The following is a 16,970-nucleotide window of genomic DNA, read 5'->3' as shown; positions in this document are numbered from 1 at the left end:
AAAAAGAGATAGGAAGAGGGCCTTCCTAGTGGCTCAGTGGTAAAGAATTCATCTGCCAGTGCATGAGACAAGGGTTTGATCCTTGGTCCAGGAGGATCCCACATGCTGTAGAGCAACTAAGCCCGTGTGCCAAACTGAGCCTGTGCTCTAGAGCCTGGGAACTCCAACTACTGAGTTCACATGCAGAAACTACTGAAGCCCGTGCACTGTAGAGGCCATACTCTGCAACAAGAGAAACCACTACAATAAGAAGCCCATGCACTGCAACTAGAGAGCAGACCTGCTTGCAGCAAGTAAAGAAAAGCCTACACAATAACAAAGACTCAGCACAGCCCAAAATACATAAGAAACAGGAAAAGAAAAAGTTTCAAACCCTCTGCAAAAAAGATGGTTGCAAAACCTCTGCAAAACCTACTGGTGACATCCCTGTGCTTCATTGTCACGAGCACGTACAGCTGGATAGCAAACATGGAAAGAATCATGAAGGCTCAAGCCCTAAGAGACAACTCAAGAATAGGTTATAGTGATAGTGAAGTTGCTCAGTCGTGTCCGACTCTTTGCAACCCCATGGACTGTAGACTGCCAGTCTCCTCTGACCATAGGATCTTCCAGGCAAGGATACTGGAGTGGGTTGCCATTTCCTTCTCCAGGGGGTCTTCCCAACCCAGGGATCGAACCCACGTCTCCTGCATTGCAGGCAGTCTCGTTACCATCTGAGCCACCAGGGAAGCCCTGGCAGCAAAGAAGCACCTAGAGGTAAACCCCAGACCATTTCATCATCAAGACCCTGAAGCAAAAGGCTGATAATAATGACAAGTCTTTGAAGGACCAGGTCATCCTACTGTATGAAGTGGCTCTCCTATCTTGACTTTGGTCTGGAGGATCCCCAGACCCATGCTAACAGGGTCTACAGAATTATCAAATTTGGTCTTGGTATCCACAAGAATGACCCCACTACTGACAACAGCAATGCTGCCATAACTGAGGAGATGTCGCCCTTGGAAGGAGATGATGACCCTTCTCATATGGAAGAAGTAGACTAAGCTCTGCCTGAGGATTATGTGGTTACGTGTTCAACACTCTGTCTCCATTTCTTCTGATAACATGTTTTCAAGTATTTATTTTTATTAGCATTTAAAAATATGTATGGCATGGCAACTGCTTTAGGGGAAAGTTAAGATTTCTATTAAGTGTGATACTTTAGGCACTGAAGTAGAGCTAGCTTTTTTTCCTAGTTTCATGTTGGCTTATTTTAGCAGACAGAAGTAGTGTTGTAAGGTGTATGTAACCTATGTTAACTTCTCAGTCTGAAGTGTTTAGCTATCAAGCAGACTCTTTAGTGGGCCAAATCTCATCACTAAAGTGTTCTGAAGTATATACCTTGATGTTTAAAAGAAAAGTACTCATTAAAGCAACTTTCATTTTCTGGGATCTACTTTTTAAACCTAACCCCTACAGTCATAGTACCGCATGTGCCAGGACCCTAGAAATTAGTATGTTAAACTGAACCAAGTTGATGGGAGTCACTATCCATATATAGAGATTGTTTATAAAGGAAAATAATATTTAGAATAGCAAAATTATAAGCCTACCTAGGCATGTTGCAAAGCCATTTGAAAAATAACTCAGAACAAGTTTTATGAGTGGAAATGTAGTGTTCAAGCCACACACTTAAGAGTTGGGACAAATATAGATATATAAAAAAGAAAAAAATCCTATTATGAAACCACAATATTAAGACTGTATGGTACTGACATAAGAACAGACTATAAAGATCAATGAAGCAGAACTGAGAATCTAAAAGTAGATACTTACATATATGGCCAACTGATTTTTGACAAGAGAGTTGGATGAATTAATGAGAAACTAAAATGTGCTTTCATGTTTCTCACATAAATAAATTTTCACTGTACTTTTAAAGGCTTTTACATGGCAGAAGTTATACACTGCACTGTATATTTATTTTTCTGGCCTTTTCAAATAAAATCATCTTGAGAGAGCAAGGATATCTTATTCATTTTTGTATTTCTGGCACAACTCAATAAACTTGCTGAATGAATGGAACGTAGTAAAGCTTTGAATCTTTGTAACTTGCTTTAGTGACTTATCATATAGGGTTCTGTACACAGTTCCTCACTGCTAAGCAAGAAGGAGCTCATATCACAGACTCCAAAAACCTTCTCTCAAGGACTTCACATTCTCATAGTAAGACATCTGTAGTGTAGTAGATAATCATTTATATCTGTCCTACAACTGCTGCTTCTCAAATGTCTAAGAGGATTAATTAATTAGTAATATCAAAAGCAATACAAACTAACAGTCTAAGGATATAACCTTATGAGTAAAACGGGCTTCTAAAAATTTTGTTCCACTTAAGATAGAAGAGTTTTTAACTCTATTTTAGTTAAAAGCTAAGGAGAAAAAGTCTAATTCACTAGTAGGACAAAATCTAAACATCTACCACATCAAAAAACATCTCATGTTCAAGATGTGCCCCAAAATAATACAGAAGCAGAAGAAACACAAGCAGGAGTGACAGATGAAACAAGACTGGTCTAAATCAATTATACTTCAATTTTTTTAAAAAAAAGCAGACAGACCAAAATCTTTGAAACTGAATGCTGGGTTCATTAGTGGCTTATTATACTATATGATCTTTGTTGTCGTTCACTCAATCATGTCTGACTCTCTGTGACCCCACGGACTGCAGCACGCCAGGCTTCCTTATCCTTCACCATCTCCCCAAGTTTGCTCAAACTCATGTCCATTGAGTTAGTGATGCCATCCAACCATCTCGTCCTCTGTCATCCCCTTCTCCTCCTGCTTTCCCAGCATCAGGGTCTTTTCTAATGAGTCAGCTCTTCCCAATGGGTGGCCAAAGTATTGGAGCTTCAGCTTCAGTCCTTCCAATGAATATTCAGGACTGATTTCCTCTAAGATGAACTGGTTGGATCTCCCTGCAGTCCAAGGAACTCTCAAGAGTCTTCTCCAACACCACAGTTCAAAAGCATCAATTTGTCAGCACTCAATCTTCTTTATGGGCTAACTCTCACATCCATACACAACTACTGGAAAATCCACAGCTTTGACTAGACGGACCTTTGTTGGCAAAGTAATGTCCCTGCTTTTTAATATGTTGTCTAGATTGGTCATAGCTTTTCTTCCAAAGAGCAAGCATCTTTTCATTTCATGGCTGCTATGTTATCTCCTTTTGTGTAAATATTCCAAAATAAAAACAGCTCCAAAGAAAAAGACACCTTAAGGAGATAGATACAACAGAAATTTCTGTCACAGTAAGAATTAAGTATGTAGTAAGCAAATCCTTTTGTGTATAGATATCTTTAAAACAGTTTTTGTTTGTTCAAAAATCTGAACTTTTAAATCTCCAAGACAATTTTCAGTTTTCTTTGAATAAATCTTTAGCAGAAAAATACTGAGGAATAGTTCTAAATTACTGAGAGGAAAGAAAGGCCAAAAAAATTTTTCAAAACTGCCCAAAGCTTTGACTTTTTTCTATATAATGAAAATCACCAAATTTCTTTTCTGCTCTAAAAATAAGAACATCAGTGTCATTCCTCATGATACTCACTTCTAAAAAGTTTATAACTTCACAGGATAGAAACAAAAAAAGGGGATGGAGAACTATGAATTTCATGAAAGCATGAGTGTTTGTTAGATAAACAGTAAACTGTTACTAGAGAATATGGCAAATCCATCAAAAGTGCCAAAGAAGAGTCTCTTTTCATTTGTAACAAATTTGACTAATGCACTTAGGGATAACTAAAAGGAGTAATAACACAGAAGAAGAAAAACCCTTGATATGCCCAGTCCAAAATAAAGGAAAGAAAGGTAAACTCCTTTCTTTCAAAAGATTCCCTAGAGGTCACAATTTCATTCTGAGAAAAACACTAAGTTTTCTATTCTTGGCTTCAAATTGTTAAGTCACTACAACTTGAAAATATGACAGAATATACTGGAGATAAACCCTGATATCTTCTTTCCCAGCTACATCTCCAAAATTAAGAGAGAAAGCAAACAAGTAAATGCAATTAACTAATTACTCATTTGTAACTCACCTGCAGGAAACATGAATCGAATTTCTCTTTCTGCTGCAGCAAAATCATTACTTCCATGAAGTGCATTTCTTAGCTCATCTGTGCCATAAATCGCCCTCAGACTGAAAGCAAGTTAGAAATGATGACCACCCAATCTGATATTCTTTCCTTACTTTTTACTTATGTATTCTACTTAGAAATTTTACAGAAGCATCTCTACTTCTCACATATGGAGGTTTTAATCTATTTTGACTTTCAGCATACATCTATCTACATGACGGAGAAGGCAACGGCACCCCACTCCACTCCAGTACTCTTGCCTAGCAAATCCCATGGATGGAGGAGCCTGGTAGGCTGCAGTCCATGGGGTCGAAAAGTCGGACACGACTGAGCGACTTCACTTTCACTTTTCACTTTCATGCATTGGAGAAGGAAATGGCAACCCACTCCAGTGTTCTTGCCTGGAGAATCCCAGGGACGGGGGACCCTGGTGGGCTGCCGTCTATGCGGTCGCACAGAGTCGGACACGACTGAAGCGACTTAGCAGCAGCAGTAGTATCTACATGAGGGTCAAATATATGTAAATATGTAGGAGAGATATACTGGAAAAATAACTTATCTGGGTGAAAAAGAGGTGTTATCTTGTAACAATTGAAAAAACAATGGTATTTTCAAAAGTGTCAAGAACTCAATGTCCTCTGGTTTCTAAACATTAAAGATAATGCTGAAAATCTGAGTTTCTAATCTCTATTACTAACATTCTATGAAATACCATCCCAATTTTCCCATGAAAATTCCTATACCTGTGGCAGTTTAATTCAAGAATGAGAGAAAAATAAGGCTAGTCAACCATAAATCAAACATTCTCTGAGACCTTTTGTGGTATTTGATATTAAAGTACACATTTATGTAGTTAAAACACAGAATGGACCTTCCCCACCCAACCCTGCATCACCACCAAAAAAAAAAAAAAAAAAAAAAAATCAGGTTATTCAGGAAAACTTTCCAATTAAAGTAAATTCTTATTACAATGAAATCAGATTTTTTTCATTTTCATAGTTGTATTCCATTTCTCCCCTAGGAAAGTTACCTGTCTGGGTGTGTCTCCTTAGCTACTAAGCTATTACTTGGTCCCAAGAGTTCTTTCCAGTAAGAGATGGCATTATATCTAGCTAATATCATGGCAACAAGTGGTCCAGAACTCATGTAAGCTGTTAAATTGGGGAAAAACATTTTCCCATATTGTTCCACATAAAAGTTACTACAGTGCTCAGGGCTGAGATGTAGTTTTCTTCTCTAAAAGAGAAACAAAGTCAACAAAAGCATTATTGACAGTTCAGTAACACCTCATTAATTCACTAATGGGGTTCCCTTGTGGCTCAGCTGGTAAAGAATCCGTGTGCAATGCAGGAGACCTGGGTTCAATCCATGGGTTGGGAAGATCCCCTGGAGAAGGGAAAGGCTACCCACTCCAGTATTCTGGCCTGGAGAATTCCATGGACTGTATGTATAGTCCACGTGATCACAAAGAGTTGGACATGACTGAGTGACTTTCCTAAGTCACTAATAACTTGAAATAGTACCAATCTGACCACAAAAGACACACGTGTACCCCAATGTTCATTGCAGCATGGTTTACAATAGCCAGGGCATGCAAGCAACCTAGCTGTCCATCAGCAGACAAATGGACAAGAAAGCTGTGGTACATATACACAATGGAATATTATTCAGCTATTAAAAAGAATGCATGTGAATCAGTTCTAATGAGGTAGATGAAACTGGAGCCTATTATACAGAGTAAAGTAAGTCAGAAAGAAAAACACCGATACAGTATATTAACACATCTATATGGAATTTAGAAAGATGGTAACGATGTCCCTATATGTGAGACAGCAAAAGAGACACAGATGTAAAGAACAGACTTTTGGACTATGTGGGAGAAGGCAAGGGTGGGATGATTTGAGAGAATAGCATTGAAACATGTATATTACCATATGTGAAACAGATTGCCATCCAGGTTCAATGCATGAGACACGGCACTCAGGGCCAGTACAGGGATGACCCCGAGGGATGGGATGGGGAGGGAGGTGGGAGGGGGGTTCAGGATGGGGAACACATGTACACCCATGGCTGATTCTTGTCAATGTATGGCAAAAACCACTACAATATTGTAAAGTAATTAGCCTCCAATTAAATAAATTTTTTTTAATGTAGGCTGTAAATAAGAATTATTACTTAAGAAAAACTACTCTTGTTTGGCAGCCTCCTTCAACCTATGGTATGTTAATGGTGGCTCAGCAGTAAAAAATCCACTTGCCAGTGCAGAAGAAACAGGTTCGATCTCTGGGTCAGGAAGATCCCCTGGAGAAGGAAATGGCAACCCACTCCTGTATTCTTGTATGGGAAATCTCATGGACAGAGGAGCCTGGAGGACTACAGGCCTTGGGATCACAAAAAGAGTCAGACAGGACTTAGTGACTAAAAAACAACAATATTAATGACAAAATAATCTTCTCTCCTTAAAGTAAAAACATGCCAATCTTCAATATCTTGTTAATACGTATTTCGTATAAAGTAAAAAATACTTTAGAATATTCTAAATTCATCTTTCTGTATCTATTTGTGAAATTTCCCTACATTATTCTAGAGAACTGGTCTCATTATGGTGCAACATGATGCAGTAAACAAGGTTTTCACTTGTTTCCTTATTCTGGTTCTGCCATAAATATGTTGACTCAGAAAGAGCTTAAGATAAGTAGTTAGCATTAAGCTTGTTAATTTGAAAGAAAATAAAATGTTTGAGACAAAGAAATATTACTTTTTTTCACAAATGAAAAGTTATATGAATTATTAAATTTTTAAAAATCATAGAAGCCAAGTCAGTCATTCTTCCAATTTTTCTATCTTAACTCCATTCACAAGTCACTTCCTGCTTACTCAATTGCTGTTCGAAATTGCTGTTTAGAGAAACCAAATCTAATCACAGGCAAAAATGACAAATCTACCATCATTTAGCTATCTAAGATTCACATTTATTGCTCATTAAACACCTGGAATAAAAGAATTTGTATTTCAAAAAAAAAAAACCCACAAAACTATCCTATGTCTTCAGGTTTCAGAAACTTGATAAAATTGCTTGGTTTGTAGAGAGGGATCTAAACTGCCCCAGTTCAAGAAGCCTGGAAAGATGCTTACTAGGTAGTTCAGCATTGCTATGAACAGGCCCTACTAGACAAAAACTAACATTCTCACAGTCAAGGATCAGTTATGGAAGCTGATGGAAGTTATGGACTAAGTCACTTCAGTCGTGTCAACTCTTTGCAACCCCATGGGCTGTAGTCCTCCAGGCTCCTCTGTCCATGGGATTCTCCAGGCAAGAATACTAGAGTGGGCTGCCATTTCCTTCTCCAGGGATCGTCCTGACTGAGGGATCGAACCAAAGTGTCTTACGTCTCCTGCAGGCAGGTTCTTTACCACTAGCACCACCTGGGAAGCTCTAGTACTATTAAAAAAAAAAGGTGCTGACATCTGTTTTCATATTAAAATTCATATAGTCAAGAAATAGAAGAAATCTGAGAAGTGATAACAGCACTTGATTTAGTATAATCGTTGATTCTATTATTTTAAAATTAAGACATGCCTGTATTTGTGATTCTCATGCCTATTGGTTTGAGTAATTTTGTTGTTGCTGGGTTAAAAATCTCATCTGTTGCACTGTAAGCACTTAACTGCCACATATCCCTTAACAAGCAAGGGAAGCTATCTTTTGCAGGTATGCCAGCTAATGTAGCATAATTTTAAAACCTGAGGGCTCATTTTAAAGTAAAGCTGATACTGAATCAATGATTCCATCAATTGCTTCCAAATTAGATCAGATAAACTTTTTTGTAATTTAGATTAATATTTTCACGAGATAATTCTCTGGCAGTCCAGTGGTTAGGATGCTGTGCTTTCACTGTAGAGGGCATGGATTCAATCCCTGGTCAGGGAACTAAATCCTGCAAGCCACCGCCAAAAGATAAGTAAATAAACAAAAAACAAAGTATTTTCACAAAGAGAAGTGAACTTAATATCAGAAAAGGAGGTTGGTCCAGTGGGTAAGACTCTGCGCTCCCAATTCAGGGGGCTCTGGTTCAATCCCTGGTCAAGGAACTAGATCCCACATGCCACAAGAGTTTGCTGTGGCCCCCACCAAAAAAAAAAAAAAAAAAAAAAGGGTCCTGCATGCAGCAACTAAAGATCCTGAGTGCTACAACTAAGACCCAGCACAGCCAAATAAGTAAATTAAATATTTTTAAAAAAAGGAACCAATAGTTTGTTGTAACACAGGAAAGACTGCTACCTACTAAATGAACACATCATTTTTTAGAAGGTTTTTTCCTAGATGGGAAAAGAAAGCCTCAAGTTCAATGAACTCTCAACTACAATAAAGCCTATTTTAAAGCATATAATACATAGGACAAAAATGATTCCAATGACAAGAGATACCCGGAACAGCAAAGTCATAGAGACAGAAAGTAGAATAGTGTTACCAAGGACTGGGGAGAGGGCTAAGCAGAGAGCTAGTGTTTAATGGTTACAGAGTGTCAGTTTGAGATGATGAAAAAGTTCTAGATATGGTCAGTGGTGACAGTTGCACAACAATGTGAAGGTACTCTAATGCCCTTGAACTGAAACAGTTAAAACAGTAAATTTTATGTTGTATATATTTTATCACAATTAAACCAAAAAGAAGCATACTACATACCAAGATGTTCTTTGGTTTAAAATTTATTGCTGACTAGAGAAAGTGTTAAATATTAACATTTACACTGTTTTTTTTTTATAAGAAGTTTTAATTTCTAACTATCATTTGCTGCTTAATTATTTTTTCACTAATTCTTTTCAAACTTTTAAAAATCAAATTGGAAACTGTATCTTATTTGTATGTTTTGCCTTTCTTCTAAAATTAATGAGTAACATACTTTGGGGATTAAAAAATTCAAAGCAATATAAAAAGGTTCATACTGAAAAATTTCATTCCCATTCCTGTCCTAATTCAGCCTGTTCTTCCTTACCTTCTATATGCAACCATTTTTTAATGTTTATTTAAAATTCATTTTGTAAATTCTTCTAAATTCTTCTAAATTCATTTTGTAAATACTGGCAAACATGAATATATATTACTTTTTCTCTATCATAGAAAAAAGCTACACATTGTTCTGCATCTTGCTTTTTTCCCTAGCAGGACACAGAGAGGTTCTTCATTGCTCTTTTTATAATTAGTTGCATAGTATTCAATTTGGCAGATTCGTCAGGGTAAATTTAACCAATTTCCTAATGTGGGGTTGTTTTCAATTTTTTGCTTGTAAATAAACAATGCTACAAAAAATTACCTAGATATATGTCACTGCATATTAATACACAAGTTATAGGAGAGATTCCCAGAAGTAGTACTGCTGGGTCAAAGGGAAGATGCATCTGTAAATATTGATAGATAATTGCCAGATTCCCTTCCATAGGGGTTATGTCATTTACTTTTATATTCTTGCCAGATGGTAGTTCAGTGTCATTTTAATTTGCTTTTTTCCTGCTTAGAGATTGAGCATCTTTTACCATGTTTTAGAAGCATTTTTATTTCTTTGACCATCCACATGTACTGCCCATTTTCAGTCGAATTTTTATCCTGTTTTAGGAGCTTTTTATACATTTGGGAGATTACTCTTTATGAGTTACAAGTATTTTTTCCAAGTTTGTCACCTGTGTTTTGCCTTTGCTTATTATGCTTATTTGGCCATACTCAAGTTTTTTATGTTTATATTTTTATCAATCTTTTATTTTACAGTACCCAGTAAAAAGGCTGTCCCCTTCCAAGAATAAAAAGAAATTCAGCTATTTTTCTTCTAGAGTTTATATGGTTTAATTTTTTAATATTTAAATGTCAAATTCATTTGGAATTTATCCTGGTATATATAGTGTAATATTTGAATCCAAGTTTGTTTTTTTTTACGTGGCTACCCAGTTTCCTAACAACATTTATTTAAAAGCTCATCTTTACCTGAATCTTTTAATTATATTATTTCTTTATATTTTCCTGCATTACTACTCCCTTAAATTTTCTTGTAGCATCTCACCCTCAGCCCCCACGTATCCTTCTAAGTTCATTTAAAAACCCATCTTCTGAAGACTGAAGTTACCTTTTTTATTTTTTAAAAGACTCAACAAGCAATATGACAGTGAATAAATATAATAAAAAGTGAAATTTCAAATGAGAATGGTACAAAAAAGGAAAATTAAAAATATTCCATTCTATTTGATAGTCTTTATATATTCAAACTACTAACTGCAGAACAAGGAAAAGGCTTAAAACATTAAACTAAAAAAAAAAAAGAACACAACTCAACAGTCTAAAAATTCATCAAGATCAAGTAAATAAACTGTGGTTTATTAGGACAGAAGAGTATTTACACAGAAGTTAGATTCAGAAGTAATGATCTGGCATGCTATCTGAGGGAGGGTAAAGAGGGTCCAGGGAGGGCGACTGTCCTACTTTATGGGGGAAACATATTTGTAAATGCATACAAAAATTCTGAAAGAAAATAAAGTGTTAAGTGATTGTCTCTGCAGATTGAGAGTTGAGTTGGGAGAGGAGAGATGGGAAAAAGAAGCTTTACTTCTCATTTTATATATTTTTAAAGTGTGAAAATACTTTTTGGAAAATTATCACATATAACTTTTATATTCAGAAGAGTAAACCTAAATTTCATGCTAAATACAAAGGATCAAACTGGGCTAACACATATACATAAACATTTTTAAAAGGTAAAATCAAAGGTATTCTAAAACAAGTTTAGGGATATAACTCTATGAGTAAGAAGAGCTTTCAAACATATCTTTTATTTAAGATAAAGTGAATTTTTAATTCTATTTTAGCTAAAAGCTAAGGCAGAAAAGTCTAGTTCAGTAGAGAGGAAAAAAACATGATCATACTGCCCAGAAGTTACCTGAACAATGGTGAATCCAGATCTGAGAATAATATCTTGTATCTCCTCCTCTTTGTCAACAATATCTGGTTTGATAATAGCCAGAGTCTTTTCTACGTAGATCTGAGGTGGGGGCATTGATAGCTCCATTCTGGCTTTTGAGCTACAGTTTAAGATCCTTCACGCGTATCAACTGCAATGACATGTACCCGCACCCCCAACTTAATGTAATTGTGACTAAACAGTATTATCAGCTGCTTGATTTTTATTAATTTATAAAGCTGGAAACTGTCGGAGTTTTTTCCACAAGCAGTGTCTCAATAATAAGATTTTTACTCTGTCTCCTGCCATGGGTTTTCCTAGGTGCTTTCATTAAGTTAGGAGAGCCCAAGGAGCAAGACAAAGCCGAGGACCCGAGGAGCCCAGGAGGAGACTAGGTCTGCAACTCTCCACGCCACTCAGCACCACCCTCCACAGTGCACACACACACACCCTCTTTCCACCCCCTCCCGCCACCAGGACGCTTAGGGTAAGGCCCGGCTGGAAAGCAGAATTCCGGGGTCCCCTGAATCTCTGTGGGCTGCACCCCCAGATTCCTTCAGAGTCCGGCCCTCATCTGGGCACTCACCTTAGCCTGGGCTCCTTTAGTGTCACAGATTGTTGCTAGGAGACCAGAAACCCAGCTTAGAGATGGTGGCTGCAGAGGGCCAATTCCAGTAGAGCACTTCACAGTCTTTGGCTAGCTCCTTTTAGCCAAGAAAGGGAACCCACCACAGGGATTTTTATCCCCTTGCAAATCTTAAAAGCAGTAGATGTTTTCTAACATTTTCCTCATAATTTATTTTATTTCACCCTCCTAGTCATTCAAAGGATACTTGTATTATCTCCACTTTACAAATGATCAGATAAATCATTGGTGCTCTCCCTCATCCTATCCCCAGCACCTTCCATTCTATGTAAGAAAATCTGTGTCAGATACCTTCCATATTTCACCAGACAATGTTATCCCCTCTACTGCCAGCTTCTATACTCATTAAAAGGTAATTTTTGACTTGTGAAGTAACATTTATTTAAAGAGCAGTAAAAGAAGTTTAATCTATTTATCTCTAAATTAACCTTACAGAACAAAAATGTGGGCAACATATACAGCCTAACCCCAAATCTCAGTTTTCTGTGTTTTCTTTATATCATGTCCACAAGCACCTTTAACTCTTTGGTTGTAAGTTAAGGTATAATTCTTATTAGAAAAGACAACAGAAAAATGGTAAGCAAGTATTGGGATCTTCAATAAGTCAGAGTCTCAAAGAAAGGTCCAAAATCCAGAAAAGTTCAGGAAAGCAGCTCCAAGTTAGCCAAACAGGTTTTCCATCATCCATAGGGTTGGTTAGTTTTCATTCCAGACTATTTAAGTCTCTTCTTTTGTCTAACCAAATACTCAGCACCTACAGGGTCAAGGCAGATAGCAGCTATGAATCTTTATGGAGGTTTGAGTGCAATTTTATTTCTTTCTCTGCAGAGATTCAACCATGTTTTTTTCTTTAAAGTATCAATAAGATGCTGCCCAAAAAACAAACCCTCAAATGTCTTCTGGTTACCATATCTTATCTTCTATAAATGGGACAATGTGGACATATATTAATACCAACATAGCATCAAAAAATGGACAGGGACTCCAGCCTCAGGTATTCATGTTTAGCCCTCTGACTTGAGGCTCTGGAAGTAGATGCACCCATTACTTACTTATCTATGCCCACGTCACTAAGAGCTCTTTACTGCTGCCTGCCTTCCTAGAGTATTTTACTTCACCATCTATTAAAGCTGGTTCCACAGAGGAGCAGTTACAATGTCAACCCTTCAGGGCCTTGAATCACCTCTAAACATAAACTCTAGCACGAGGTCATTTCAACATCATCCTTATTCTCACAAGACTTTCTAAAATCAGATTCTAGAAACTACACTACTTTTTCTTGCAGCTCTCTACCTACAGTACCTGAATCTGCTCCAAGACTTCTCGCTGCATCTCCATAGCCATATGGTATACGTGATGACCAGAGTCATTGTACATCACAGCATTTTGGAACATCAGCATCAGGTCCCGCTGGAACTGAGCCATGGTGCGAATCCGTCCCTTGGACAGATTCCTTTTCAGGCTAGTTAAGTCCATGGGTCTACAGGTGGCCAAGAGAAACCAGAGGAAATCAAACCTTCATGTGGAACATGTGGTGACCTAACATGCTTTCTTGAAAAACTAACCAGCTCTTAATGAAAACAGTAGTAAAGATAACAATCCCCATTAGATATAAAATAGCAATAGCAGCTAACATAATGACTGCTTACAATAAGTCGAGTGCTATGCTAGGTATTTTCTATATTAACTCACTTAATCCTCTCAATAAACCTATATGGTAAGTACCATGATCACAACTGGCAATGAGAAAATTGAGATATAAAGAAGTTAGGTACTTGCCCAAAGTCACACAACTTAGATTCTAATTCAGAAGCAGCCTAACTCCAGAGCCCACAGAACCAGCCATTACATTTTATAGTTGGTGGTATCAAAGTTGTAAAAAGCTCCAATTTGTCACATGGGAGTTATTGACAGTTTACAATGTGTAGTCATACATTAGGTATTTAATCAACAGTTTTTACTATATAATCAAAATCTCAGAGTTTTTTCTCCTTTCATGAAGACAAAATGAATATTAAGATAAATATTATATAACGGGACATAATAGAGAGTGGATGTATAAGAGAAGACACAGCAGAGTAGAAAGAGGACTAAACTGGGAGGTAGGTAAGACTGGTTTAGTTTTAGCTCTGCTATTCACTTTTGATCACAGACAAGTTATGATCACCTCTGAGTCTTAGTTTTCCCACCTACAGAATTAAGGAGTCTGTCTCCAAAGGTTCTTTTATGATTATACATTGACACACTAGTTTATGATAGCATTTTAGATGAACCATGATATAAAAATCCAAAATATTGCAATCAACCAGTGTTTGTAAAATCCATTTGGATTACCATCTTTGCCTTGCATACTTATAACTGCCTGAAGGAATACAGTTTTCCTTTCAAAGTTTTCCTCCAAAATAAGTGTCAAAAACTACCAAAGGCTAATGTAAGATTATAACAAACGGATCATATAACTGAAAAGTCAATAATGAAAAAAAGCCTCTTTATCCTGTTGTTGCTTACATTCTCAAATAAGGACTGAGCTTATAACTTTATGAACTTATTCAGCTATAAAATATATCTTGAGCTTAAGTAATGTAAATGAAATAAAGAAATAATCTAACAAATGCAAAATAAAGTATGAAAAGACAGATATAAAAGCAACCAACCTTTCTTGACCCCTTTTCCACTGACCTTTTCACCACATCCTTGTATCCTGGGGCCTGCCTTTCTGACACAGGCTTCAGAAACGGACTGCTGAACCTGATAAAAGGACAAATCCAGAGAGAATGAAGAAACTCTAGAAAGTCACCCTAAATGAGAAGAGTGGTTGTGAATTTCCAGAGTGGCTTGGAGTCCTACCTGTGACTGGCTATCATCTTCCAGACTGGCAGGAGAGTCTTCTTAAATAGCAAGTGATCCTGAACAGGATCACCATGGCATAGATCAGACCTACGGGATAAAATAGGACAGAAAAGAAACAGTAATTTCACATATGGTATTCTGTTCCCCCTAGATGAGCAATGACTTTTCCCCAACACACAATGCCCCTAGCTAACATCTGAAGGAAATAACATCACAGGAATGAAAACATATTTAAGGCTTCCATAAAGGACCCTAGACTATAAGTATTCTCTACTGATCACTATTATCAAATGAAGTTGTAACATTCTTACAAGCAACTGCCTGTGCCTTTTGCAATCTTGCACTTCAGCACCTATGACTCTAAACAACTGGTCTATGAGCGTAGTCTTTGTTTACTGATGTCTCCCAAGCTCCTGGCACATATTAAGTGCTCAAAGGAGTATTTGATACATGAATCTGGTCCTCTTTTTATACAGATATATGTCACATTAATAAGTATTTCTTCCATGTTTCCATAGTGGGGGGAAAAACTTGGTTTCATATCCCAAGGAGTTCTCTCAAACTTCACCTGAATGCTATACAATTTAAATATTTTTCTTTTTCATTTTCTCTTCTGTATAGTAACTTTTAAAATACCAAAACAAATTCATGTCTCCTCATGGTCCTTCCTTCTCTGGGCTAAACTGCCTAATTTATTTAGTTTTTTCTTTAGAGGTACAACTGCTCGTTTTATTTCATTTTATAGTTTTCCCAGTTGGCAAGTTTTCTATTTACTCCAAAGTTAGATATCATGTTACACTTCATACTTTATACACTGCCTTATTCTGTCTAAACGGACTCTCTTCACACCTATGGTTTTACACCCTCGTTTTGCTTTATGTACCATATTGTGTGCATCCATTTGAACACAACTCATATTTCATCTTTCTCCAGTTTGAACAATTCCATATAACAATTCATTTTCATGATGCACTATCTCACTTATATTTAAATTATATACCACAAAAATCAATTTATCCTTAAGCCCAGAACCCTACAAGAACAAGACATTTAAAGCCCAAAGCAAACCTCTTCCTTTGTTTCTGGTCAGTCAGCCAGAATAAACAATAAGTCCCTAGTTCTGATACAGTTTTGTTCATATATCCACAAAAGAGATATTAAGTTTCCATTATGTAAAATGTACTGCGATAAGTTCTATAACTTCATAATCAATCACCTTTGCAATATTTTAAGAAACAACCCCTTGCTTACCTTTATTTCCATCTATTTGGGAATGCATGCCAAGCAACTACAAGTAAAACTGTGGGAGTAAAAAGGACCTGCAGACTTAACAGTGGTACTCCAAAAGTTCTACTTTACCCCAAGAGTCAGTACAGACTAAGGAAGAAGCCAGAAGAGAGGGACCAAGGGAATGTCTATCTTCCAAAGTAGTTTTAAGCTTCCACAATGATAACACTGAACTCAAATACCTGTTTCCCCTTAAGCTATCTAGTCAAGCAGACTCAATTAATAGTATCTACTGCTTTCTAATAAAGATTTTATGTTTAACCTAAATTCTAAGATAAGAGTGTGGAGTTTGCATTTCAAGATGCAGACATGTCATGAGAAAAAATGTCCCAGATTAGCGATTTCCTGTTTGGGGGATAGTCATCATATGCCATCTGCTCATATTTACAAAGGCAATTATAGAAAAGCAAAGGAAGTAATTCCTCAACAATCTAGGTTTTTAGCTGTATTCTATTTGTGTAACAAAAATTTGAAATCTACTATTTACAAGAATATATATGCATGGTTCAGTGGTAGACCTTAGGCTAAAATACTTATTGGTTTGCCTTACCACAGATAATGTGGATGGATCTAGGATGTAGTGAAGAAAAAAAAACAGTTCGTGCTATCTTCTCTCAATACATAGACACCAGACTAGGCCCAGAAGAGTAACTATTTGTTACCAAAACTAGAAATACCTTGTTTTTCTGATTTAAAAAGAAATTCACTTCACTGAAAAAAAAATTAACATTCTAAAATGTGCTCTGTGGCCTTAGAATTATTTATGCTAAAAAAAAATTATAAACAATTTCCCAAGACCTGTGATAAAAAGTAACGAGGGACATAATCTCTTAGAAATAATTTTTAACTTCAAGTTAATAAGAGATGTTTTAGTATTTTTAAAAGTAGTTTATATATTAGACTTGAATGACAAGCTGACTCATCAATATTTCCTGAATAAACATAGAGACAAGCATTACTTAAGAAAGAGATTCTTAATGTTGATGAAACAGTCCTATTTTATAAGGTGAAAGCATAGAGACTACTATTTATATAGTAGAATTGTATTTAATTCTATTTCTAGTGTTTTCCAACTCTAATTCTATTTTTCAAATTACAAAAGTAATCAATGCTCATGGCAACAAATTC

General features: G+C 36.5%; 1 protein-coding gene across 3 annotated transcripts in view; it reads right to left on the bottom strand.

Annotated features, from left to right (window-relative positions):
• Positions 1 to 16,718, bottom strand: part of NME5 (NME/NM23 family member 5) — a 29,384-nt gene extending 12,666 nt beyond the window's left edge. Inside the window, exons 1-6 of one of the 3 annotated variants that reach the window (XM_040240017.1) lie at positions 14,553 to 16,718; positions 14,360 to 14,453; positions 13,008 to 13,185; positions 11,039 to 12,459; positions 5,146 to 5,351; positions 4,077 to 4,177 (exon numbers count right to left, since the gene is read on the bottom strand). In XM_040240017.1, coding sequence (XP_040095951.1) covers positions 4,077 to 4,177; positions 5,146 to 5,351; positions 11,039 to 11,167 — 436 coding nt within the window. In that variant the 5' untranslated portion in view covers positions 11,168 to 12,459; positions 13,008 to 13,185; positions 14,360 to 14,453; positions 14,553 to 16,718. The remainder of the gene's footprint in view (positions 1 to 4,076; positions 4,178 to 5,145; positions 5,352 to 11,038; positions 12,460 to 13,007; positions 13,186 to 14,359; positions 14,454 to 14,552) is intronic. The other 2 variants (XM_040240015.1, XM_040240016.1) reach the window with 2 other exon arrangements.
• Positions 16,719 to 16,970: the final 252 nt, after the last annotated feature.

Source organism: Oryx dammah, unplaced genomic scaffold (assembly GCF_014754425.2).
Source record: "Oryx dammah isolate SB20612 unplaced genomic scaffold, SCBI_Odam_1.1 HiC_scaffold_5, whole genome shotgun sequence".
Taxonomy (NCBI): Eukaryota; Metazoa; Chordata; class Mammalia; order Artiodactyla; family Bovidae; genus Oryx; species Oryx dammah.
The sequence above is the reverse complement of the archived record's forward strand: the minus strand, read 5'-3'. Positions and strand labels throughout refer to the sequence as shown.